The sequence below is a fragment of the Ixodes scapularis genome, unplaced genomic scaffold, assembly GCF_016920785.2.
Source record: "Ixodes scapularis isolate PalLabHiFi unplaced genomic scaffold, ASM1692078v2 PGA_scaffold1__304_contigs__length_218370807, whole genome shotgun sequence".
NCBI classification, from domain to species: domain Eukaryota; kingdom Metazoa; phylum Arthropoda; class Arachnida; order Ixodida; family Ixodidae; genus Ixodes; species Ixodes scapularis.
Window position 1 is genome coordinate 80807849 of NW_024609846.1, and position 27252 is coordinate 80835100.

The 27252-nt window shown below is 45.8% G+C and overlaps 1 protein-coding gene across 1 annotated transcript; it reads left to right on the forward strand.

Moving 5' to 3' along the window:
• The first annotated feature begins 47 nt into the window (after nt 1–47).
• LOC8038983 (neprilysin-4) lies at nt 48–26653 on the forward strand. Its single transcript, XM_029983229.3, has 14 exons — nt 48–128; nt 1016–1143; nt 7266–7497; nt 11610–11708; nt 11879–11956; nt 12841–12947; nt 13709–13767; nt 15334–15385; nt 15964–16031; nt 17117–17247; nt 20908–20973; nt 21960–22058; nt 23138–23214; nt 26466–26653. Exons 1-14 carry the CDS (start codon nt 48–50, stop codon nt 26575–26577), a joined length of 1389 nt encoding a protein of 462 aa, XP_029839089.3. The 3' UTR covers nt 26578–26653.
• Nucleotides 26654–27252: the final 599 nt, after the last annotated feature.

Genomic DNA, 27252 nt, shown 5'->3' on the forward strand with positions numbered 1-27252 from the left:
CAACGCAATATTGTTGTCAATATTATTGTTATTGTATCACCCAGGGAATGGACGGCTCTTCTGGTTGGCTCCCCGAGTCCACACAGTTTGACGCCTTCACACTCGAAGAGTTGCCCTCGTCGGACAACGTGAGTGACCTCGACACTTCATTGAGCGAATCAATCAGTCTTTCATTATGCACCCAGTCGGCCTCCAGGCCTCATCAGGGGTCACATACACGGGGAATGAAAAAAAAAATGACAACAAGAAAAACAAACGAGATCACTTCACTACTTTTCTCCATCGTAGAAATCGAAGGAAGAAATCGACGTCGAATTTTATTTCGCTCGTCGTACCGAAATTGCACTCGAGTCTTTAGAGAGTCGGACACGATGTTAGACAAAATTTTATACTTATGGATTCTCACACAAAGCTATTGTCGTGGTCAAGAAGCATCCTTGCGTTTTAAAGTACACCGAGAAATTATAAAATATTTTCGTAAACAAACGTGTTTTTTTTTATGATTAATTTAGTGTTTTTCGGCATAAATATTTATTTGCAGTTTCTGGATAAACTATATACCTCATTACATTAGGATTTCAGTTTTTGAGTTTTCTAAATTATTGACTGAAAGGTCGTTTCGTGCGAACCGATTTTTTTCCTAAAACGCGCTTAGATATTCGCGTTGAAGTTGTTCGGGTACTCGTCAACTTTATATGTTTTTATTAAGTGCGCGATGCCTGTGTTTTTGTACAAGAGTAAAGCCAGAAACACTAAATACAGACCTTGCAAGTGGTGTTTTCCTGATTCTTAGCGTATATCATAACCACGCCGGAATATGGTCCCATCGGGACCATCGATGACCGTGTTCCGATCCCAAAGGAACCGAAACGCATGAGACCTTCTCCTCCTATAGATTATTATACGATCCGAACGCCAGCGACGGTGACGACGATGGCTGCTGTGCGGCTTCACCACAAGCGTGTCTTTATTGCAATAACTCGATCTCCGACGTTCCGCGTGGCGCTTGCTTCAGTGGAGCTGGCCGGCCTTCCTGTCGGCCCTGTTCGACGACGACGCGGCGGTGACGAGCAACGCGACAGTCCTCGTCAAGTCGCCCAAGTTCCTCGAGAAGCTCATGAAGATCCTGCAGACCAGCTCCAAGTGAGTCCGGCGTCAAAAAAAGCTGCTTGAGAGAGCGTTTTGTAAAAGGCCCCCGGAACGAGTTGGCCAGCTGCCAGGCTGATTTCGTCTCTCGGTTCAGCTGCGTCGAGGCGTCTGGACGTTGGTGGGTCTTTCGGGAAAAACTGTAACGACAACGAAAGGATGTCAAGGCCACGCTTCCGCGTCGCGTGCCAGCCATACTTGTGTGCGATACTCGTTTGAAGTTACTTGCAATCGATTCTTTTTTTAGCAATTTCATAATTATTCGTTTGCATATATTAGGAAGGGATCATAACAGTGGCCTGGCGACTCTTAAAAGCATTAAAATTACTTTCCGTTGCTTCCCGTTTCTAATTGCGCCCTTAAAGGGTAACTGCAAAAAAATATATATATATATTTTTTTTAAACAGCCTAATTTGGACAAGCATGTCACAAAACAAATCTTCCGCTAAAAAACATTTTTTTTTTAGCAATATTTACGCCACAAGACGTAATTTAGTCGGAGTCACAACCTCTCCACACTTGAAACTCCCGCTCTTTCGACGCGCGCAGAGTGGCTGGAATATGTCACTCCGTGACGTATATCAGTCACTCCGTGACGTATAATACCAACTTTGTGGCGCGTGATTTAAAACGTCCGGACGAAATAGCCGCAAACTAAAATCAGTCGCGCGCAATAAATATTGCTGTAAAAACTTTTGTTTTTACAGCAATTTACACAAATTACACAATTTACACAAAAATTATTTTGTGACATGCTTGTCCTAATTAGGCTGTTTAAAAATACACTTATTTTTCTTTGCATTTACCCTTTAATTCGCGCAGGTTTTCTCGAACGAAGTCTCCGACAGGAGGACGGTTTATCAAAATTGCTGGATTAAGAAGATAATTGTAGTTCATAATGCGGTGATTCTAATCCAATAATGGACAACACGAAAGACCCGTTTTTAAACTGACATGTCGTTTTAAAAATTTTAAGTAATCAGAAAACTAACGGTTACTTTTTTCTTTAAAATAACGGCCGGTTATTTGTCCTGTCAAGTAATCAGGTAATGTAATTGAATACTTTTGAAACGATAATAATTGTAATTGTAATCTATTCGTTTTTTCGAGTGACGTGTACAATACTGGGCCAGCAGCAGGCCTCCCGCTGCGTTCGCCGCAGCGCCAGGAATAATTGCGTCCTGTAGCTTGGCATAGCTGCGACGTCTTTGATGAAAGCATCTCATACTTTTACTTTTATAATGATCTTCCAATACAGCCCAATTTTGAATTCTGAAATTGCCTTAATATTTTGAGTACGGTTCCGATCCATGTTGATATCGACTGGTTAAAGAAGATCCCACGATCGGTTGTTTCAGTGTAGTCAGGCACAGTATTCCCTCAAAAAAATATAATACCATCGACGGTTTAAGAAAAAAAAAAGTTATTTGGTTCGATAACGTATCTTGCGTGACACCTATAGGAAATAAAGCCTGGTTCGCACATTTGTGTTCGACTGTGAGTGACTTCGTTACGGCCGCTTGTGACTGCGCCCAGGTAGTCAGTAAACACTTTATCAGTGGCTGCATCGTGGCTGCTTGATATGTATCGTCCTTCTTGCAACTGCTTACGGCGAGATAAGACACTGGTGCCATCTCTGGAATAGCCCTTGAATACTTCCAATCTGCGTATGTTTCCTCATTTTTTTTTTTCTACGCGTCATTTTTTTTTTTTTTTTTTTGAACTTGAAATAATCTTGAATTTATTATGAGCGAACATTTTTTTAGAGATAGCGCGTAGATTTGATTTTGCGGAGACTCCAAAACCTTGAGTGTATTTATACGCGGATGGAAGGTTGTCCGGTGCTGCCTACTTGATAAAATACGCCAGCGTGACAGTGCGTACCCTCGCCGAGCGCAGTCACAAGTCGTCGTTACGCAGCTGGTTACGACCAAACACAAATGTGTGACATTAATGGGATCTTGCTTTTGTGGTTACTTTTACTTGGGCCTGGGATTATTGAGAGAGCTGTTTTTGTCGTGAGCACACTAAGCCTTCCCGCGCCTTTACCATTCTTTCGCTACTTTCACGAAGCAGTACGGGAGGAAATCGGCAAGTGACGAGGCAAAGAAAAAAAAAGGTTTCATACTGAGCGAATAAAAGGACACGCACAGTGTCACAACGCAGTCTTCTTTTTTCAGTATCTTTCCCGTTGCTCTTTTTTTCCCGATCCTCTTTTTTTCTTGGCTTTCTTTCGTGTATATCTTAATAAGCAAACTACCACGTAACCTGAAACTTTAGTCCCTTCGCTTGTGCTTCAGTTACTTGAGTCTTTCTCGTATTCTGTTGTTTAAACCTTACGGGTTGTGAAAAACGAGCGATCTCGCTTCCTAGCTCCTTGAAAAATTGAAGGTAATCAATCATATTCCCTCAAAAGTAATACAATTATCTGCTTGCTTGATCTGAAGAAGAAAGCAGTGAGGCAATTATTAAAGATCTCTCGCAAACGTTATTGACTACTACCGCCCAACAAACCACGAATGTAGTCGAAGCCCTTACACCCGAACCCTCAAGGGGGTTCAGTACAATAAAATTTAGACTAAACGCCAAAAAGGTTTCATTTAAATTTTATTGTACACACGCAATATTGCATCTATAAGACAAATTATTTTCGAGACCCTACAATATTCAGCAATGGTGCGGCTCATGTCCACCGACCTATAATTGTAGGCACCGGAATATGTACACTATGTACATTAAAGGCTAAATGAATCTAACCCATTTTAAATAAATATCAAAATTCAGTTTTGCAAGCTCCGATATTCTAATTTTTCACACAAGGCGTGATGCACTGGTTTTCTGAAAGATATCCCTGTAGATGCATATGCCTAAATCACAAGTTACAAATAAAAATAGAATTTTCCAAGGACTCGGTATGGAGTTAAACCCTTTAAGTTTATAAGCGAAAAGGCGTTCCTAGAAAAAACATTGTTTTTTGGGTGTTTCTTTTGTGTGTGTGTTGGGGGGAGAGGGGGGGGGGGGGGGGGGAGATTGAGAGCAAACTCACATTTTTTTTCTTCACTCTTTGTGATGTTTCTAAAATAAAAAAATAAAAGCGTCACAAATATCCACAACGTCGTTTTTTCAGATTTGCACGAAAATACTTTTAAGTTCATTTTGGCATGAAGGAAAATTATACTTTTTACTTGCAACTTTTGACTGAGACTCTGAGACTTGCTTGCTTTGTGATGCTTTTAAAGAAACAAATCCACTACGCAGCGGCACTTTTGTGCTAAATTACAGTGTCGGAGAGTGCCAAACTGATTTTTAAAATATATCTAAACTTGGCCATAATATTTTCCCCTCGCTTTACAGAGTAATACCCAAAAATCTAGGCTATCTCATTAGCTCAGACAGTCGACGCGGCTCCTCGTGATCGAATGACTCGAATTTATCTCTAGTGCTTAGATACAACCTGACTCAGCGATAAGCATTGGTCCGAGGTCAGCGTCCGCTGGGTGATTATCTCACGTACGTTAACGTTATCACTCACGCAAAAAAAGAAAGAAAGAAAGATGTCTTTGTTACCAGGCAGTAATTTCGTTCATTCTCATTTTCTACAGTTACGTGCGATGAAGGCACGAAAGTTTAAACATCTCACAAGCAATAAATCGCCTGAGTGACCTCTTCAGTAATTAAATTCGTCAAACGCAATTTTTTATGAACCCCAAAATATTCACAATGCGTAAATTAAAAAAGAAAAGAAAATAAAAGACTAAGGCGTGTATAAGGGAAGTAAAGTATAGAACAGGGGTGGCCAAGCTGCGGCTTGCGAGCCGCATGCGGCTCTTCGGGTGTTGAAGTGCGGCTCGCAACTCCCTTCTCTCCCCTTCTGCCCCCTCCCTCTAAAGAGAAATGGAACGCTTTTTATATTGAAAAACAGGTTGCAGTTTGGTAGTCTTCTGCTACTGCTACCTTATGCACAGTCGGGCTGCTTTTGACTCGGACAGAATGAAAGTGGTTCGAGTTTCGTTTAGTGCTCTAAGCAGACGTTTGCCCCCCCCCCCCCCCCCCCCCCCCCCCCCCGCGGCTCTCGGAAATTTCGCGGTTTTGTTTGCGGCTCTTGAACCGGGTCAGCAAAATAATAATCTATGCGACTTCCTGAAACTCTGACGTCTCATTTGTTAATGTTTATTACCTGCGTTGCTGTTGTTGTTGTTTTTTTCTTTTCTTTGACAACAATAGTTTTGATGGCTGTGTGAACTCCTCCCCACTTGAAGTGATGATAGTTGAGTGATTTCACTTATATACAGTGGGGTACATTCGTATTTTGTTATTTTCTTCAATCTTTTTTTAAACGTTGTTGCGTATGCCACACGAAAGACAATGCTTTGTGTTCGAAAGTTAGGGAATGTGCACTTTTAAAGAAATAATAACAAAAAAGTTATAAAGTAGCGGGGAAGGAGTGGGAAGGAGTGGGGAAGGAGCGGAGAAGGGTTTTGACAATTGTCGTCTGATACATCTTCGATTCACTCTTGATTTGAAACTATTCGCGACGGATCCTCACTATTTTTTAGGTAACCTATGTATAATTTAGTAAGAACGAATTTAAATTTATGTCTTGTATCTCGTGCTTCAAGAAAGGCCGAACATCGCTGGAAGACGAAGAGAGCTAAGACAATCTTCTTGACCTCTTTTTCTTTTTCCTGCAGGGATGTTTTGCCATGGTTTAAGGGCGAGTGCCATACAAAACACTTCGCAGAATCCACTGCCTTTTGACAATTAGCCTGCTGAATCATTTCAAGTGTCTTTGTTTTATATCTGTTGAGTTTGACGCCGAATCGATGTTCGCTCTAGCTCTGGTTTGCAACCTCTAATAGAATCGCCATTGTACTCGTGCACGTGGTCACAAAAGCTCCGTAGCACAGCTCAAATATTCACAGAACGACACCTTTTGACATAATGCAACATGAATGTCCTTGACTGATTGCAGCGCGCGCATCGCCGTGCTGCCCTTTTTTTATGTTACAAAATCAGTCTCGGAACTTTTTGATCGCACCTCGTATAGTTTCGGAGTGCGCAGCCTTTAAATATGCTATAAAACAGCACCTGCCGACTGTCAGTTTCTTACTCTTGCCGTCTGTAAAAACTTTGAATACGTGTCATGCCTAACCTATGTTCGGTACGTGACCTATACTATTTTTAACGAATCTAGCCCTGCCCCAAAACCCAATATAACGTTTTGTTATTTGGACCATGGAACAATAAATCTAACTGAAAATGTTGTTGGAAACCTGTCTCGGTCGGAAAACTTGAAATCCAGATAGAATCCAATAAGATTTCTTGTCCCATGATCCAGATCGCGAGGGCGAAAAGTCATATTAGGTTTTGGGGTAGGGAGGTATATAGTCATTTAAAGTATATTACTAGACAAAAACAGGGAGTTACTGGCAACCCATAATAAACTAGATAATGGTCATGCGTGTACTATTATGTACAGAAACACATTTTTTATTTTATTTTTACGAGTAACACCATTGACATTATACAAATGATAGGAAACAACGCAAATAAGCACAAGGGCAAGATGAGGGAGGGTACAGACACGGCACTGACTCGTGACATTCGTGTTAGCTTTTTTTCTTTTTTCTTCTTTTTTCTCCTGCGGGTCTATACGTGAAAACAAGAAGCACCAAAACGAACACAGGCAGGACATCTTTTTTTGTCAAGCCACCATCACCCGTGGCATTGTCTTTCACACAAATTGTTTGAATCATCCGATGAAGCACAACTTTCTGTTAAAACGGCAATGGACTTACTACTGGTCTTGACCGTGTAGCTGAATGCAATGCTTCGCTTGCATTCAGCAACCTTCAAAAATTGAAGTGTAACTTTTTTTCATTTTGGGGAGTTTATGTAGCGAGTTAGGTAACTACGTTACCCGTTACTCCTTTTATATGAAGTTTTGGCGTCTTTTGGAACAAAACTTCGGTGTCTCCGTGGTGTGGCCAGTACGTGGTTGACATTTAGACAAGAGAATAGGCGTCAGCATTTCGTTGCAGTTTCCCTTTAAACCACGAGATGATAGTGAATCTCGAAAAGCCCCAATTCCTTCTATCGGCGACTCCGGGATTCGGCAGGAGCACGCTGCTGAACTACCTGGGCTACCGGGTGATGTGCGCGCTGGCCGTGTTCCTGCCCAGCAAGGCGCACTTCCTGGCCAAGCTGCACTGGGACCGCCGCTACGGCTACGGGGAGCTGCCTGAGCGCTGGCGAGTCTGCCTGCGCACCGTCGACGCCGTCATGCGCCTCACCACCCACGCGCTGCACTTCGAGAACTACGTCAAAAAGAACTCGCAGAACTTCAGGAACGTGAGCAGTCGTCGCTGTCTCTCTCTCTCTCTCTCCATGCACGCTACAAGGCCCACGCGCTTCGACGCGTAAACACGCGCAGATGTACGCAGTCACGAGTGAAGAGAAGGGAACGAGAATATTACTTACAATCGGGAATATTTCACCTCGTCGGACTTGAAGAAACGTCGGCGTTATTTCTTTAAGCATAAGATGCTTTCTTACCGCTGCCATCTCACCCTCCGAATACAAAAAAAAAAAAAAAAAAATCCGTTTAAGACAACGTTTTGAAAATGGAAGCTGCGCATAGTTGACCAGTTGCCGATTTGATTTCGTCTCGGTCCAGCTGCGTCGCGGCTTCTTGTCAAGGCAACGCCTCAGCCTCTTTTGTCACCTCGCTCATTGACGTGACGTTTAACAGCTGTGACGTAATTAACGAAAAGATTTTAGGCTTTCGGCCTAGTTTCAACATCACCATCATCACCATTTTATATATATATATATATTTGTACAAACACCATTTCATCATCATTAGATGGGTCGCCGCAGGCCTTTACGGTATGGGCGACTTGCCATTCTGCGGCATCGTGGCTCTCCTGGGCCCCGATAATTATCAACCCACCAATATCAATCAAACAATCAATCAATCGAAAGAAACGAAATGTTTGCATCGTAGCATGGGTGTGTTGGGCGACATGGGTGCATGATCAGAATAAATAAAATAGTACAAAGAAACACATAAGAACGAGTAGAAGAGACACACAAACAGCGATGTTTTTGTGTGTATACTATTTGTCCCATCTGTCCTTTTCGCACTGTTTGATGCGTTTTGTTTCCGTCGTTCTCTTTTTATCACACATTGAAGAACGGATGCGCATGGTTTTCACCCTTTTTAATCGGGTGGCGGCGTGCGCCAGCCAGTCGATGTTTCAATTACTCGACCGTCAGATACAGTCGAGTGATTGTTTCATAAAGCGTTCATCAGGTGATTGTTTCAGTTCATCAGTGATTGTTTCATAATACGTTCATCAGGTCAAAACTCGAATATGCATCAGTCATTTGGGATCTCCACAATAAAAAAAGATATCCACCAGCTTGAACTTGTACAAAGAAAGGCAGTTAGGTTTATATTCAGTAAATACAATAGATTGGACTCGCCCACGGAACTTATGAGGGATAACCACATACCACCTCTCGATACACGTCGGAAAATGACTCGTATTTTATTTCTTTACAACATCCTGACATCCAGAGTAAGCCTAAATACACTCCCATATCTCAATCAACTAACTTCAAGAAAAACACGACACACTAGGGATCACGCACTACAGCCCATCTTCGCAAAAACAAATGCCTTTAAGCACAGTTTTTTTCCACGCACTATTTCGGACTGGAACTTGCTACCAGAAACCATTATTCAGTCAGCCAATTTCATTCAGGAATTAGAACGGTACCTAATTCGATAATGCATTCCGCAGCAGTGGTCTTGTCTTCTTTTGTATTATTGTTTTTGTCATTTTTTCATGTGCACCCATATGTTGCATTTTTTGCCCTCCTGCTTGGGCCAGAGAACTGGCCTGCAGTATTGTAAAATAAATAAATAAATAAATAAGCGTGACAGCAAGCAGAACCTGCTTCCCCCCTCTGACTGTTGCGTGCACCGCGGACTCGTCGTACTGCAGGAGTTCGGTCAAAAAAGTGAACGCCGTTTACAACTCCCTGTAACGCCGAATTGGAGCGCAGCTCCTGAGTAGGAGGAGGGACGGATACTGAGGGGAGGGCAGACCCCTCCCCCTCCTCCCCTCATTCTCCTCCTCCTCCCCTCATTCTTGAATATGCTCAACACCTCCTAGAAGACAAGGCCGTAGTGCTCTTCTCGTGACGTCGCAAAGGAAGGCCATCGGGGGCGCGCGTCGAAGCGAATGCAACGCGCGTAGATCGACCGTCGTAACGCGTTTTTAGTCACATACGCGTGTCATATTAGCTAAAATGAAAGCTGCACATAGCAACGGGTCTAGAAAACATTTTATTACACGAGCAAAATATTACACCGCTAAATAATCGGTACGAAATGGCACGAGGTATGCGTACAAGACGTCTATCGAAAAATGGGATTGTCTTAAGTCGAAAACATTGATTCATGCAATTATTGTTGTAGGAATGCATATTTTATACAGAAATACTTTGACAAAATGGCGAGACACGCAGTGATTTTGAAACAGCAAAACAGAACAGTTAAAAATCAGGTAGACATAGTCAACGCGGACAAGGCAAGACAAGCGTTTCTCACGATCATGTAAGCGACGTTATCGCGTGCAGTCACTGAATTCTTGCATCATACCCCGGCCACATGGCAAAATTAATGTAATTTCGATCGAATGACATTATAGGGTCGACAAATCCGCTTGCGGCGCTCGTATAATCACTCAAGACCGCGAGCTGATTAAATCCTATATCACTGAATGAAAATATATTAACGTTTCCCTGTGGCAGGGGTACTAAACTTACCACTAAGTCTACTAATTTACTTCTCCCTATGGGCTCGAGCTGCCTTAGAACAAAACATAACTTGTTTTGTATATAATAATACTATCACCTTAATACAGTTAAGATTCTAGTATAAACGCGGAAAAGGCAATAAAATAACTTTAGTATAAATAAACACAGAATCACAAACAACTCACTTTCAATAATCACACAAACTTGATTTTCATCTTCCAGTGAAAACTAGATTAGCGCGCATATTTACAAATGTCGACGCAACTGCATACGAATAATGACAAGGAACAAAATTGCAATTTATCATGCGATTAAAAAAAAACGATTGCAGCATCTTACTTGCGTCCTACATGAACAAGAAAGCCCGTAAATCAGTTGTTTCTCACCTGTCGATCGTATCCATACGTCCCACAATATCCGTGACGAACACATTTGAATACGAACTCCAAGAAGCCTCTCTCTGTCGAGAGAGAGGTCTATCGATTAGTCGACCAGAGCCTTCGTTGGCTAGTTGTCACACGTCACTCAAACCGTAGCAGGACTTGTTTCACAAATGCACGCAAAATGCCGTAGTATCAAGCGAACACACAAAAAAACTACCCGAGACTACGGTGATGACAGAAATACGACGGGAAACAAGTCTCAAAAGTACCACACACGAGAGCATCGGCGACGAGAGCAGCGGCGACGAAAGGCTTAACGTTGTCGACCCATCTCTTGCTGGTGTGGGCTCCCTGCGACAACGACTGGATTTCTTTTCGGTTTGCTTCCCTTCTGAGATGTCTCAGCGTTCCTTTTCAGACAGTCAGCAGCTCACACACAACGTAAATTTACCAGAATCGAAGCCATGTGGCATCAGCAGCATCGCAGCCGGTCCTTTCGAAAAGTGTGGGGTGCTGCGGAACTGCACGTAGTCCCGCGGTTACGGGAATACTCATAAATATAATTTTGGTACGCTCAACCTTGGTAGCGCGTTATATAATACGTTTATATTATATATATAATAAATTGTACAAGACTGCGCCTTTAAAACGTATATTAATGTCGGATAAACGCGCATGAACGAACACCACCGCGCCGCTTGTCGAGGGACATTGTTTTCACGTCGATAGCGTATTCTCACGTAGTTGCGCCATGGACTTCCTTCCTCCGCCATTGTGACGTAACCTCTCAGAGCGCTCTGGCCTTCTTCTCTAGGAGGTGTTGATATGCTCCGGGGGGGTCACCTGACCTCGGGGGGAGGGGGTCACGTGACTTCGGGGGGAGAGGGGTGTCACGTGACACCGGGGGAGGGGTCACGTGACCTTGGGGGGTCACGTGACCTCGCGGTTACGCCGACGCCGCTCAAGCCGGAAACGGGCGCATATGAGCTGCGCTCTAAAAGGCGTAATTTCCTTCGTCTTTTCCATTTTTAAAGGGCATCGACCCCTGTACTGGCTGTGGCCGTTTCATCAGTTTCTGTTGGTCTCAGTAAGCCCATCTCGAAGGCATAATTCTATGAGCAGCCCTAATCCATGCGTAGTCAACTGGAACCTAAAAGAACACTCCAGTGTTTCCGTTCAAGAGTTGTGTCGGAGGTTGAGAGCATAGTGTGGGCAAAGTGACATGTCGCCCGTCTATTCTTGCCCACGCAGCACTTGTCCAAATTCGGCGGCGTGGTATCCGCCCTCACGAGCTTTTTCAAAGACTACTCCAAGTCGCATATGGACGACTACGCCCTGTGCAACTACAGAGTGAGTACCGTCTGGCAACAAGCCACCAGTACCCGTCTCGTGCACGTAATTATGCGTTTTACCGGTTGATTTTGGAGTGAGCCTTTTGTTCCCACTTACGCGTAAAAAGCAAAAAAAAAAAATTGCTAACAAATATTGAAACGATACTTCAGGTTTTGTCTTTGCTGCAGCTTGGAAAGCTTCGTTTGGAGAGTTTTGCGCCGAACATCTCCAAAGCCCTAAACCTGGACGCCACCATCTACGACTCCGTGAGTTGCCCCTGTATTCGTTGAAGCACGTTTTTTTATGCCGATCCGCTGCCTGGAACGCGTATCCGTGTTGCGAGTATCGCGTCCTCGACTCTGACAAACTGTACGTGAGTCATTATGTTCCCAAGACATTCGAAAAGCCAAGCACGTCAGTCTACGGAAGGAGTTCAGTGAACGACGAGACCGGTCGCTGCAGAGCGAGTAGTAGCAGAACGGCGCGTGCCGCGTGCACCTGTGCTGCTATTACAATCTGCGTTACACCATCGAGAATTCGGGGAAAGTGAATCTTCTACAAAAAACTGGGGCACTGTCGCCTGACAGTGCCCCAGTTAAGCTACGCCACCGGCAACGGTGCCGTTTAGCTAAACTGGCAGGTAAGATCGGTCTATTTTACTGGAACGTCCAGTAAGCTCTCCTTGCTTCACAAGTATCAGCCACATGACATGTAAGAGAAGCGAGAAAAAAAGAGTAGTGCAGTTCGTCGCCTGTATTGCCTACGTCGTTTGACAGCCGGTGGATGAAAACGCCGAGTTACCCTAATTTTTTTCGGTGCTGGCAAAAAAACACTTTTTTTTTTTTTTTAGGAAGACATATGAAAGCGCTTAGTGGACTCGCGGTGGCCACGCCGGGTCGGAGCAGCACCACCTAAAGTAATTAAAGCCTGTGAACAGCCTCGATGGAGCGTCATCAACCTAGCATCACCTGACGCCGTGAGCCCTTCAACGCATGGACACGACACCCAGTCGGACGCTGGCGCGGAACTTGGACTGTGATGACGTCGAAATTTACAAGCTTTGATTATTCTAGATGGTGGTGATCAGACACATGTTCCAGCACCATAGTGCGAATTCAAGGGCCGAATTGATCGACGCCCTGCTTCCCAGATTCCACTGGTGGAGGACGGCAACGCTCTGGAAGGTTACTACGTCGCCCGGTCCCACGTGAGCCGATCGTCCTGGGACGCGGCCATCAGCGGCGCTGGGGACCTCGGGTAATTATCGGGCCACGAGCCTGCCGACTTTTGTTTTTCCTTAGGAAGTTCTAACTTACCACATGCTCAGAAGTTTGCATGAACATCTAAAACACCAATCATAGGTATTTATTTTGAACCAATCAGAAGGGCTGAGCTCTTTCCGTAGATCGCACTGATTGGCTCAATCAGTTCTCGCAGGCAAAGTAGACGCCCAGGAATATTTAGAGTAGATACAAACAAGGTCTACTTTTCCTCAATGCACGCGAAAGCCAATCACCGCCCTTTACAGAAAGAGAACAGCCAGTGAAGAGGCACCAATAACGACGAGTCTTGAACATGCTACCTGCACCGACATTCTGAGCTTGTGAACGTTGTGCAATGTGTTAGGGTAAACAGTATCGAACGTCGTATGTGGAAACAAGAAAGGAACGTATGGATATACGTCCAGTCCCTGACGCGCAGATAAGCTTCTCTGTGAAGAAGAGCAATGGAAGTAAGCAAACGATGACGGGGAAGTGTCGTCCGTACAGAAGAACCGGACTGCCACCATGCAGCTGGCTTTGAAGTCCAACGAGCCGCGACTGATCACGTTATCATTGAGACTAGGGAGCCTTCATGTGCGCTATGAAGGCAATCTAATTGAGACGATACGAAACGTTGCGCCGGTCCTTATTGTTCTCAAGAGTTGTCACCTCTTTCGAGAGCCTGTCCTTGTTTCATGGCGTTTGTTATATGTTAATTTTAATTTGTTTGTTTCCCCTTGGCGGCCTTCGTTTTAGCTGGAAGCGATCAGTGTTCGACCTAGCCTGCACCTACAACCCCACAGTCAACAGTTTTGGTGAGTTGAATTTGGTTACTTCGCCTTTTATGCTATTCAGCGGGTCTGTTACGCCGTGGAATCGTTTTACATAAGATGCGTGTTCTTTACTTCTTTCCGCTGACTTTTTCTTAACCCTGGAGAGTGGGGAAACAGAAGGACAGGACAACACGAATCTTCATGACTCAGCTCATTTGACTTTGAGCTGCGTTTGGAGATTCGTGTTGTCCTGTTCTTCTGTTTCCCCACTCTCCATGGATAAAAAATTTCGGTTCTTTACCAGCTCGCATGCATCCTTGCAGTAACATCTTTGTACTAATTTTTGCAAGCTGTGTGTTTATGCTCCTTTTTCGCCTTATTTTTTATTAGCTATTTGTCTTTATCGAGAGTTTCCCTCGGCTATTTTATAAACTAGTGACAATATTGGGGACGAGCGATGCGTCGGAGCTCGGCATGGGGCTCATGTCTGATCGGGGAGGACACGAGTTCCAGCCGAACGCTGACACAACATTCGTGTGACGCTCCCCCGTTAATCGAGTGCGTTACCGGAAACTGCTAGGAGCCAAACGCAGGACGCATTTTCTGCTTACACAACACCTCTAGCTCTTTTCCTATGGGTGTTTTTGACGCCATATACTGCGATGACCTAGTGGAAACTAAAATTACGACGACGATCCAATCTCCTCTGCTCTGCCATTTAAAGGGATGTCCAAAGAGGATATGAATTCAGAACGCGTGAAGCGACACTTCTCCGTCACATGAAGTGAAAGTTGGTGTCCAGCAATTCTTCTTATGTTTGGACATCCCAAACATTTCGGCTTTTCTCCTCGCCTCCTCTTCGTTTTTGTGACGTCGGTGGTCGTCAGACTTTGCGTCACTCGCCACCTGCCAATGGTGTGCCTGTTGCCTGTCCATCTGTTCTGCTGCGCCCTCGTATACTTCCCTTTCGCGTTTTCGGGGCTCGAAGAGCAGCGGAAGCCTTGAGCGACTGACTGACAGCCAACAGGGCGTGTGAGTGGCTGTCCAGGTTCACGTGATGAGCATGCTTGAGGCCTCCGTGAGGAACACTAGCGGACCTCGGCTAAAGGAAACTTTCCTCTGGAAACAACGAAAAAGAAAAGAAAACAGGACAGAAGCGGATTGCCGCACTTCATGTGGCGGAGAAGCGTCTTTCACGCGTTCTTGAGCTGTCCTATTTGGACAGCCGGTCACAAGTGCAATATATGCGTCCGCATTCGCACTGCTGTGAGACTTCGGTACGAGTATACGTGAAAACAAAGAAATGTTCGCAAGCGTTCGATGTCGTTTCCAGGACGCGCCTTCTAATTGAGCACACCAGAGGCTAATTAAATATATATGTTTATAAGCTGTCACGGAGAAAACGTTTGGTTACATTTTCTCTCTTCTCCGGCGCAGTCCGTTTGCTTTACTTGACAAACACTTCGCTTTGAATACTCGTGTGCGAACCATTTCTTAGCCGTACGTTAGCTCACTCGTCCCTATTGATAACGCAGTATATTCAAACGTGCGAACGTATCTGCACAGCCGCACGTGCCTCTTCCGACGGCCGGCACTTTTCATTTACAGAACTTCCCCTGAGCCTCTTCCACGAGCCGTTCTTTTATAACGATGACACTCTGTAAGTATTACGCTCTAAATAAGAATCCACAATCACCAGGAAGATTAGTGACGCCATGCAACTCCTAAAAAATTTGTAGATTTGTATATATAGATTTTTTTTTTAATAAAATGAAATCAACTACAGTGTCAGTTTTTGAAAAAAAAAATTTCACAAAACAAGTGATAGCGATTGAGGAATTGATATCATTCCCGAAGGGCAAGCGGCACTTGTCACCTGCATTATTCACCAAGATGAGCTAATTCTAGCCTCCAGTATTACCCTTGGCGTGTTGCCCCGCTTACTAATTGAAAGGGGCCAGTCAGTCGTTCGATCGAGCTTAATTTGTTGTCAAGGCAATGTCATGTATTTGGAGGCTTCTCTCGTAGCTATAGTCAGCTGTTCCGGTGTGTATTAATGTCTCTCGCTCCGGTGCTCAGTTGTCACCGTTACGGGTTCCGCCGAAGAATATCGAGGGTTGTCGCGAACCCGATGCACGAGGGGATGGTGTACCGTGCCAAACACACCAGTCATAACAAATACACGTTCCGGGCTCCATAGCTTGGAGCATCAAACCATTTTGTGTGCTCTGACTGCAGTCCCTTCGACGATCCTCGAGTAACATTCCGGATTGGGAGAGAACTTGCCAAAGTTTGTCCGCAAAATGGTAAGTGAATGTAGAGGCTGTTGTTTTACAGTACATGTACGCGTGCGAGCAGATTTTAGTAAGTAGAAATCTCCATATCAGTGGTCGCTTCACCAAAGTTCGAGCTTTGGTCAGCTTGGTACCTATAGCATTATTTTTCTACGCGTAATTAAAATGTTCTAAGAAGGGGCTATGCTTGCAACTTTTTCTTCGTTCCCGCGTGCAGTAACCTTTTTTGCCCTCAAAACACCACCAATTATAGGTCTCCCTTGAACCGGTGAAGTCAGTGAGCCGGACGATCTCGGTGTCCGGCTCCATTGGCCATCTAGTCTAATTTGGCGAAGCGGTGTGCCTCCTTACCACTGCAAACGCCTGCCCGTTGGGACAGGCTTTCTCTCCCGATCGGTTAGGCTGATTGAAGAATGCGGAATTGTAGTAGACCGTTTCCGCAGCTCGCTAAGCACCCGGATAGCGCTCCGTAATCCACCACAAGACCTTGAACTATGCAGATAAGGCTGGCGGCGCGCAGGCGCAGCTGCGGCGTTTTCTTCAGGGATACCGTAGTGGAGGAGAAAAACGGTCTACTACGATTCCCTAATGATCGGTGCTACGTACACTCTAAAAAAATCAGCGCGTCTACTTTCACGCACGACACTCGGAGACCCAATCAGCGCAACTTACGGAGGCAGCTCAGCGAATGACGATGCCGAAACATATGTTTAGACCAAAAAAACGCAGTCTGAGTTGTGACATTAAGCAATGCAAAACGTCACGCTTGCATTGCTTAATGTCACAACTCAGACTGCGTTTCTTTGTCTAAACAGATGTTTTGGCGTCGTCATTCGCTGAGCTGCCTCCGTAAGTTGCGCTGATTGGTTCTCTGAGTGTTGTGCGTGAAAGTAGACGCACATACGTTTTTTAGGGTGAGGGGTAGCGGTGCGGTGGCAATCACCGTGCATCTTATCTTATCAGACTGCAGCATGAGCCGATAAAAACGCCAAAGATGGAAACGTGAATATAATGAGCCATATTGCACGCCCTGAGAGAGAGAGCTGTTTACCTACTGTGCCTCAACGAGGGTTGCTATCTTCTTGCTAATGTTGCAGGCATTGTGTACGATCCGGACCGCGACCACGCCGTTTGGCAAGAGCCCCCGGGCAATGCCAGCATTGCTGACGACGCCAAATGCCTCATCGAACAGTACTCCAACATCACGGTTCCTGAGCTGAACATGACGGTACGACACACACAGGACTTTTCGTTTACATTAATGGGGGGGGGGGGGGGGGGGGGGGGGGGAGGTGGGGTACATACCATAGGTGGCAGTAATGACATGAGTACGATAAGATTATAGTAACTAAATTACTTTTTGTAGTAATGAGCAATGTACTGCGTTAATTTTCTAGGCTGGTAATTTAGTAACGTAATTAATTACTTTCAGGCAGTAATTTATAAAAAAATTACTCATTACTGTTAAAAAAAACTTTCGTAAAAAAAAAAAAAAAGTTCGTTTGCGAGGTTAAAAAAAAATTCTGAGGACACGTAAGCACTTCATATGAGTTGTGAATGTAAAAGCATGAATGTCGTTCTTCCACTTCCCTAGTTCGTCTGCGGCGTACTGGCGCGGACGGCCGCGTTTCGCTACTGCCGAGGTTGCGGCCGACGGCCGAGCGCGCGCACTCGTGAAGTGGCCGCGTCGCCCTGAGCTCGGATGTGCAACCTCTCCGGAGTCTGCCCAGGCGGGCCCTGCTGGCTCTGCGGCCAGCCTCTCCCTCTTACCGGCGCCGTGCTGCCATGGAGAAAGCTTTTCTGAGGGGTGGCAGCTAGCCAATGAATGCCTCTCCATCAAGTCGCTGCTACAGACGTCAGGCTTCGCTCCAATTGGGACAGGGGGGGGGGGTTAGGTGCCGTTTGGCGCAGCTTCAAAAGCTGATAACGCCGGTTCGCTCCATGGGACACCAGTTAATGCTTTCGCATTAAAAAGAAAAATTATTTTTCCTGATGAAATGTCGTGAAAGAGACATCACAGCAAATAAGCGACGGCCATCCGAGCGGAAAGCCTCGTACGAAAAACTCTGCATGAAGCACGAAGTCTGCCTGAAGGAGAAAAGCTTACGTGTAAAGACATCGCTGAAAGGCCACGGCTCACGAACTCCAGGCAAGGCACATTCACGGCGTCGCGTCATCAGGGCGATACTATACTTCGTTCACCCCTAAGCTGACAGTGCGGTGGGAGCTACGAGTTCACCAGAACCAATCAACCACCTTGTTTTGATCACCTGACCTGTCCCTTTCTCTGCGCGTGGGTATGAACGAGAGCGCGGTTTCGCGTGGCGAAAGATAGACGAGTGCTTGTCCCAACGAGCACGTGATTTCTACCGCACTGTCAGCTTAGGGATAAACGCATTATAGGCTTCAAGGTGAAAGGCACGTCACCAGTGAGGTTAACACAATTTAAAGCCTGGGAGAACATGAAAAACGAATCCCCAGCCTTCTTGCTCTCTCATCAAGTAAGGTTAAACCCTAAGACCATTGTGAACAACAAGCGACCGCAATAAATGATTAATCACAAGCCCTTGTCAAGGCCCAAGAACTTTCCCTGCGTATCCTTGTCCTTGCTAAGTGAATGTGGTTTTTGTACTCGGAAAAAGACGGGAATGAAGCAAACCAGGCGCTATTCGCTGCCCTTTTTTGGAAGTTTATTAGAGAAGAAAGCGAGCAGATATCACCACTCGTTTGTTCGGAAAGTACAAAGTTTAGGAAGCTCGCGCCATCCCTTTTCTCAACTGGCGACGTTTCTGCCCAGCAAATCACCAGCCCCCTTGTGTGGGACGCGCAAAAAATTGAGCTTCTCGGGTGTTTGGGAAGAATACTCCTTGAGAGGAATTACCGGGAACACGTCAACTCGTGCTTTTGGGAGAAGGATTAAATGGCGTCCAAGGAAGACGGGAAACGTTTCACGTGACGACTTATTGTAAGAACAAGCTCCCATGGCACGGTTGAACATACTGACACGAACTAAACTTCTTCTAAATCAGGAAGACAGAAACATCTCACCCATTAACTAAGGACCTTCACAGTCGAATGAGTAGCGAAACCGGTGAGTCGACTGCCTTTGAGTCTCATCTAAAGGAGAAGCTATTCATGATGTTTAAAGTCCCGTTAATACCCTTGCAACCGAGTAGGACCGACTGAGACAAGACCAGGTTTTAAGCTTCTTTCGACGTCTTAGGACTGGATGCGCTGCTGCGGAAACGGTCCGACGCCGTCGCTAGAGACTAAAAACCGATCTTGTCTCAGCCTGTCTTACTTGGTTGCAAGTGTGTGAACGGGCTTGAACACTTTGTTGAGTGCGCTGGCAAAGCGACTGTTCAGTATGGTTCACTTTGGGGTGCATAGGCTGTTGCGGTGTAAATAGGAAGATCTTAGTTTTGGTACTTACACTGTAAGTAAAATGAGCACGAATTACTGCCTCAAGGTATTGAAAAGTAATGTCAAAGTAATTTCATTACTTTTGTAAAGTAATTGTAATGAAGTGTCATCACATTTAGTCACCTGTAATTTGTAATGTAATTTAATTACATTTTTACGATTTGCAGGAAAGTAATTAGTAATGTAATTACTTTTTGAAAGTAATTTTGTTATCTCTGCACTCTAAAAAAAGCCCGTGCGTCTACTTTTCCGCACAACACTCGGAGAGCCAATCAGTGCAACTTACGGAGGCAGCTCAGCGAATGACGATGCCGAAACATATGTATAAACCGAAAAACGCAATCTGAGTTGTGACATTAAGCAATACAAAACGTCACGCTTGCATTGCTTAAAGGGCAACTCCGCTTCTTTTCTAGTAGTGCAAAACATACAGTTCTTTTTGTTATAATCTACAAAGCCCATATGACAAATATTACGAGGGAATTCTGCATAGAAGTTTATTAAAATCGCTGTCAAAGTTTGACAAATACGAATGCGCTGGTTTTGGATGAGACGTGCGGGCCAGACAACACTGCCCGGCTGCATTTCCGCTTCCTCCGAATTCCTTCTCCCGGCACGTCCGTAACGTCATCAAGGATTCACAGTTTTTTTTTTTTTTTTTTTCAATTTTCTTTTATTTTTTGGGGAGAGCACGGGTGGCGCCAGCGCCGTGAGAGACGTGAGTGACGCGCTCGGCCGGCCCGGCACTCAACTATTGATACCCTACAGATAGGCCCATCGCCTCGTTGAGCGCGGCTTGTGTGTTCAGTGGGTATTGACGTGCGATGGCACGTGCTTTGCAGACAACGCGGCGGTGACCGCGAAGCGCATCTTTGCGTGATAGATCACGTGACCCCTTGTATATCACGTGGGTGTACATGCTTAGTGATGCCGAAGATACAATGCTGTCCGGCTTTGCCAACGTTTCGGTTTCGGTTTGCGATCATGGCTAGAGTAAAATTAAACGGAAATTTTCTTTTTATTTTTCCGAGTGTTGTGCGGGAAAATAGACGCACAGGCTTTTTTTAAAGTGCGTAAATCGCGAGTAAATTTTCGATTAACGCGAAGAAAAAGACGCACCCTTTCTCCGCGCCGTGCTTTGTACGCCAACTCGTGCCTGTGACATCACTTCGGAGCAGCGGAACTGGCTGTGGAACTGGAAGCGCTCGGCATCAACACCGAGTCGTTACGCATAGTCTCCTGAAAAAGGTAACGGAAGCTGCGGTCGTAAAGGAGAACTTTCGGGGATCTAGCACGACCACAATTTTATCAATGGCCTTTGTTATGTGCCACAGGCGGGGCGGAGAAAACAAGACGATGTTCACTTTGATCACGTTAAAGAGTGCACGGACTGAAAAGCGTTATCATCCCCTGGCTCTACAACGTATATACTTCTTTTTTTTCGTTTTTTTTTTTATGTATTCAGATGGATGGCATGTCAACTCTACCGGAGAACATTCTGGACAACATCGTTCTGCCTCCTTTGTACGAGGTAAGGAAGTCGCCTCGGTGATTGGGAAATTGAAAATCGCCACAACATCGCGGGGCCTTCGGGCGTTCTCGAAGCGATGTCGGGCAGTGGGGGTGGGAAGTAAGAGTAACGTGAAATCTCCCAACGTTTGTAAGGTCTAAGGTGCACTTTACACTCTAGGATGTTCGTGAGTGTATGATGGACCGCGATTTACTTGAAACGCCAATCATTTGTCTTTTTGTAAAACAGTTAGACCGGTGAGAAAATAAGATATTATGCTCCAGTTGACGTGCGGTCTCTTTATGGCGCCGATTGAGGTGAGCTCATTTTTGTCACTGAAACTATCATGATCATGCGGCATAGCCAGAGGAGGGGCTAATGGGGCTTCAGCCGACCCTATCATATACACATGCATTTTGACTCCCCCCCCCCCCCCCCTCCCTCCGCATCCCAAGGCACGGACATTTCAGCCACCTCAGCCCCCCCCCCCCCCTCCCCCCCTTCTCCCCCTCCCGAAGAAGATTTCTGGCTACGCCACTGGACGTGATCGTGGTAGGATACTGTCTCCCCTTTATCGACAAGAGTAAATAAAAACACAGGCCGATAATTGGCGTTTCAGTGCCTCATACACGGCAGCGTGCGTTCGGTGGACGCACGCTGCCCCATGATGCATGCCGTTCACAAGCTTCTGATGTGTACGCCCATGATTTCGTGCATGCTAAAATATCTATTGGCGCACATGTGTTCGCAGTTCCTTCTAAGTCTTAATGAGTGCGGAAGTCAATGGTATTTCAGATTAGAAGTAAAAGATAAGCCAGCTGGTGAACTTTAAACATTATTTTCGGCCTCGGGTTTCGGCAGTGTTATCAAATCGCCGTTAGATAATTTTTGACATTGCACACCGCATAGAGATTTCTGGGGCGCCATGGATGTTCAATCATCTTCATTTCCGAGGAGTGCTCGAGGAGGCGTTTGCGGACTGATTAAAAGCGAATCGGGCGTCGCAGGCGTACAGAGAGGCCCACTCCAGTTCCCTGAAGGAGCACACCATCCATCACATCGACGGCACCGCCTTCAACCAGGTCTTCTTCCTCTCGTACGCTCTGGTGAGGACTGAGGCTTGCGCTCCTCTATTTCCTTGTCTGTGCAGAGCTCCTACCTGCACGTTTCACATACGTTCTCGAAGCATGAAATGCTTTCTTACTTTGGACGTTAAGACCTTGGCCATAGCGTTCAAAAAAAAACAAAAAAAAAAGCGCTCGAAAGAGCGTTTTGAAAACGGCAGCTGAGGCAGAGTTGGCCAGCTGTCAAGTTAACTAGGCATTTCGGTCTAGCTGGGTCGTGCACGTGGCGTCCAGGCTACGCTTCCGCGTCGCGTGTCAATTATTTATTTCGACACGCGACGCGTGTCAAAATATTATTATAAAGAATTCTTATTTTAAAGAAGTATTTCCGCTGCTGCGTCACACGCAGGAGCGAAAATTCTTGCGTCCTCAGTCGGCTAATGTGTGACGTCTTTAATGAATGTGATATCTTTAATGTAAGCATTTTATGTCAGGTTTCAGCAAAACTGTATGAAAGAAAAAAAAGAAAGTCTACAAATTTTTGCTTTCTTTTTCTTGTGGCTTGAAGATGGTCGACGTAAGCCAATCAGAAAGCTGGATTCTCCTGCCCGAACGGACGCAGTAGAATGCCACACAGAGCCGCAAGATCAAAAACCATGCGGCACCCAGCGACATCTCCTTCTGTGCCTTGCGATGGCATACGTTGGGTGACATAGAAAATCCAGCCCATTCCTCATTTAGGAGGAGACCGTGTGCTCCTCGGGACATCAATCAGCGTTCTTCGTATATCGATTCCAATGAGAAGATGGATCGGTAGCGCTACTGTGCTCCAACGATACTTCGGTGTGTGTCGGTGGCAAAAAGGGTGGAATCATTTATAGCCACAAAAAAGCCGCATGACCATTTTTGCGTGGTGCCAACCACCGGCAGCCTTAACTGATAAATGACGGCCGGTGACTACAATGGTGCTCGTCGCGCACAGGGGAACTTCTGAGACTGTAAGCAATCTCAGCAATAAACCCAAATACATCTCAAATGTTTTCTTTGTTTGTTTTTTCTAATAAAAATGCACAAAACTAGCCTGTCCTTTTTTCTAATTATTGCTATATTTTAATTTGAAGGGCCTTTGCGAGAACATGGACAAGGGGGCCCTGCGCGATCTTCTGCTCGAAGGGAGGAGCAGTCCTGCCAAGTACCGGTGAGTCTGAACAACAGTTCGGCGCGCACTTTGGTTCCCGCGCAGAAACCTTTTTTTTTTCTTTTTTCTAAAAGCGGAGCATTTGCATACGCTTCCACAGCCAGCTTTGCCGTGACGCCGGGGACACACGGGTGGAGAGGTGCTGAGATAGAGAGAGTAAGGGGTATTGCCATAATGAGGTTTATGCTCGCTACTTATGGTTCCGTGTAGCGTCTCCTGCATGCTCTAAAAAGTTTAATCACCGCGATTTCCGGAAGAAGCTCTGAATAAGTTCACCGAGATATGAGTTCAACGACGTGGCACTAGGCATGACGTGGCCGCATGAAATGTCTCGTCCGCGCTGCCACACCGCAGAGATCATGTCAAGGTCGAAACGTATTTTCACGCTTAACGCGCACTCATTGAGAAAAAAGCGGAACGATCATTATTAAAAATTGCGATGATAGCCTGAGGGTGCTGTCTATAGGGGGAAATCACTGGACGCCATACTTGAGGGCGATGTTTAGAGCTCATGCTTAGAACGAGTTCACATTACTATGCTGATAAGACCGGTAATCTTGATGGCGCTGAATTGACGTTGCAAAAGAACTGTGGAAGGTCGCCGTCAGCACGCGCTCAGCAAGTCGCGCACACAACTATGGCCGCGAGTGAATACTCCTTGTATACCAACTCAACTCTCTGACGTCAGACCACTGCGGTGGCGCTGCTGTCAGCACTGCGCATGCGCAGATGCGTCATCCCTCGCGAATCTGGTTTCTGCGCAAAGAGCAGTGCCCACACTATAAGTGTGGGCGAACTCTGACTTGTTCGTAAACAGTGTGTTGGTATATGTATACGCTCTGAGAAGCCTTTGTTGTCCCTGACAGCTTAAGAAACGCCTGGGCCTGGCTTATTATCAATCAATCATTCAATCAATTTATTTCTCTCCGTTATTTTAGGCGACATCTCAAGAGCCGGCTTATTGAAACGCCTGTTAAGCCGGGGTTATACTGCTCGTACAATATACAAAAGACAGTGTGCACACATGCGTCGCCGATATATCCATGGTTCGAATACCGCGTGCCAAGTTTTTTCCTTGAACTCATTGCAACGAGGCATTTGAAAAACGGATCTCGCTGTCGCTCGCGTTTGAATCTGCATGCAGACTGTCCTTTTCGTGTGACGTATAAGCAGTGTGACCCCGGTTTAAAGCTGTCAGTGGCCACAGCAGAATGTACTCACCACACCAATTATGCCCGAGTCCCATTAGAGCAACAAACATATAGCAAACATCGACAAGCCTCAAGCCCACGCATCATTCACGCGAAGATATATCTTTGGCAGGCTTGTAACCACTCCTGCTCACTTCACCAGCACCGAGGCTTCAAGCCAATGAAAGGTACCTTCGCGTGCATTCTGCACGTGTTTGAGCTATGGTTTGAGGCTTGTCGGTGTCTTTTGTTTCTGTTTGTCGCTCTAGTGGGACTCGGGCATTATTGTTCTTCCCTTAGACAAGAGTCCCAGCTCCAACCTCGATGACCAGCTCCTGCTCGTGTCGAGTGCTGCGGAAGAAGGGAAAGCTCGATGCGTCTTGGACTTAGAACTTTTCCCAATCGCTTTCTCAGAATAAAGACGTTTATTCTCTCTCTCTCTTTGATAAAAGGAAGACGGCAAGGCGTACATCTGGAACGCCCGACTTCCGGCACGCTCTTCACGCCTCCCGCCGTGCTACGACTGCGCGCACTGCGCACTCAAGGCGCACAAGAAGCCGAAGCATTGCCGAAGCTGCGAAGCGCAAGTTCGTCTGCTTCTTGCACAGGGGTTGCGATGATGTTAGAACGCAAAGCTCCTATTGGCTGATTGAAAAAAAAGACAGTGGCTAGACCTCAAAGCATCAAGTACTGAGGTGTACCCACTATCTTTTCAATGAAAGCCATTCACACTCTAAAAAAAGTATGTCCGTCTACTTTCACGCACAACACTCGGAAAGCCAATCAGCGCAACTTACGGAGGCAGCTCAGCGAATGACGATGCCGAAACATATGTTTAGACCAAAAAACGCAGTCTGAGTTGTGACATTAAGCAATGCAAAACGTCACGCTTGCATTGCTTAATGTCACAACTCAGACTATGTTTTTTTGGTCTAAACATATGTTTCGGCATTGTCATTCGCTGAGCTACCTCCTAAGTTGCGGTGATTGGCTCTCCGAGTGTTGTGCGTGAAAGTAGACGCACGGGCTTTTTTAAAGAGTGCACAGCTCGGCGTCGTTTCGACGTTGCCGCAACGCCTGCGAGAGAAGCACACGTTTTGCACTCCGCGTAGGAAGCTCGCGCTGAAGGCGGCACAACTGAAACCCCTCCTTGACCTCCTCAATTTGTCTCGAAAAGGGCTGATCTCTGCGGTGCTCCAGTGATCGCGCAACATCAGTGCCAAACCGTTATATATATATTTTTTTTTATTATGCTGTTTGCCTTTTTCAATGGCTCAACCGATGCATCGGGTGACAGTACACTCGCACGGGCTTTTCATGGTGAACGTCTGCCTACGTGTTCACGACGAAGTGTTCTTTACTTCGTTTAAGACTAATTCCAACCGTAGCCAAAGCTATAAGATCCGATGGAACCAATCGAACAGTGTCAAACGTGCATCGTCATGACGCTCTTTGCGCGTGCAATATCAGACTTAAATCAATCTTCCGCAGAAAAAAAAAAAGAAAAACGAAAGCGCGGGATCGCATTTATTGTGTTCGATAGACCAATCCCACCAGCCAGGTTGACTACGCCACCGCTGCCGCAATGCATCGAGGGCACTTCAGTCTTTCTGCGCGTGCGAAAACCTCGATGGAGCGTTGCGCGTGTAGAGCATGAGACAGCACCAGCCCTCGCATGCACAGCCGTCGGCTTCCCGTGAACTAAAGTTATGGTGGCGTCACGCATGCGCCGAACGCTTAGTGAGGTCGGTCTATAAAGACTATTCACTGGACGCCATATTTGTGGGTGCTGTTTAGAGCGCATGCTCAGAACGAGCTCACATCAATAGGCTGCTAAGACCGGCACTCTTGATGGTGCGGAATGCACGTTGCAAAAGAACTGCGGAAGCTCGCCGTCAGCACGCGCTCAGCATGCGCGCACACAGCTACGGCTGCCAGTGAATACACCCTGTTGATTCAGTCGGATAAAAGCAAGCGCCCAAAGGCGTCGAGCGCCATGACAATCTACACTTTTGGCCCTTGATTGGCTCCATCGGATGCACTTCTCTTTTTTGCCCACAGAGTGAACGTTCCGCTCCAGAACTTCAACAAGTTCGGAAAAATATTCGGCTGCCCGCCAGGCACGTCCATGAACCCTCTTCGCAAGTGCACCGTTTGGATGAAGCACGACTGAAGATGCTTCACGGTCCACTATAGGTGTCGTCCATCCCAGCTGTGGCTGGCAATACGAGAGCGTAACGAATAAATACACTCTTGGAAAAAACGTGTTCCGTTATGATACAGACGGGTGACAATATATTTCAATACTGAGTAAGACTCTTGTGTATTTGTGTGTGTTTCTAGGCGTGGTGTGGGTGCGTGCGTGCCTGCGCGCGTGCGCATGCGTAATCTCGCATTGTGTCTGTCCGCGCGCGCGCGTATGTCTGGGTTTTGTTTTATTTCTTAATATCACTGTAGAAAAACGGAGCAATTTTTTCTCGGTTTCTTTCACCGAAGTGAATATGAAAAAAACTACATTTCTTTTTCTTGAAAAAAAATTCTTAATTGTTGAATTTTGAGGGGATCATTCAAGGTTGATCGCGGGACACTTGTCCATAAGAAATCGCCGTACGAGTGTAGAACAATAAAACTTGCAGAGGACGGTAACGTAGTTCTTCTTTAATATTTAACGCCCAGGATGACGTATTTCACAAATACGCAGCAGTTTGACATATTATGGCGGCACGCAACCTGTCTGTAGCGGTAGAGTAGTGGTACATAATAAAAATTGCTGGTGAAGGCGAAAGCTAAACCGGTTAAACTTTTTTTTAAAAAATTGTAAGTACATCATGAACAAAAGATGTCACCA

Coding starts and splice junctions, on each gene's coding strand:
- LOC8038983 (XM_029983229.3), top strand. CDS start 48: ATGGACGGCTCTTCTGGTTGGCTCCCCGAGTCCACACAGTTTGACGCC. Junction 17,248..20,907: donor TTCCTGAGCTGAACATGACG/GTACGACACACA, acceptor TTATGTATTCAG/ATGGATGGCATGTCAACTCT. Junction 20,974..21,959: donor TTCTGCCTCCTTTGTACGAG/GTAAGGAAGTCG, acceptor CGGGCGTCGCAG/GCGTACAGAGAGGCCCACTC.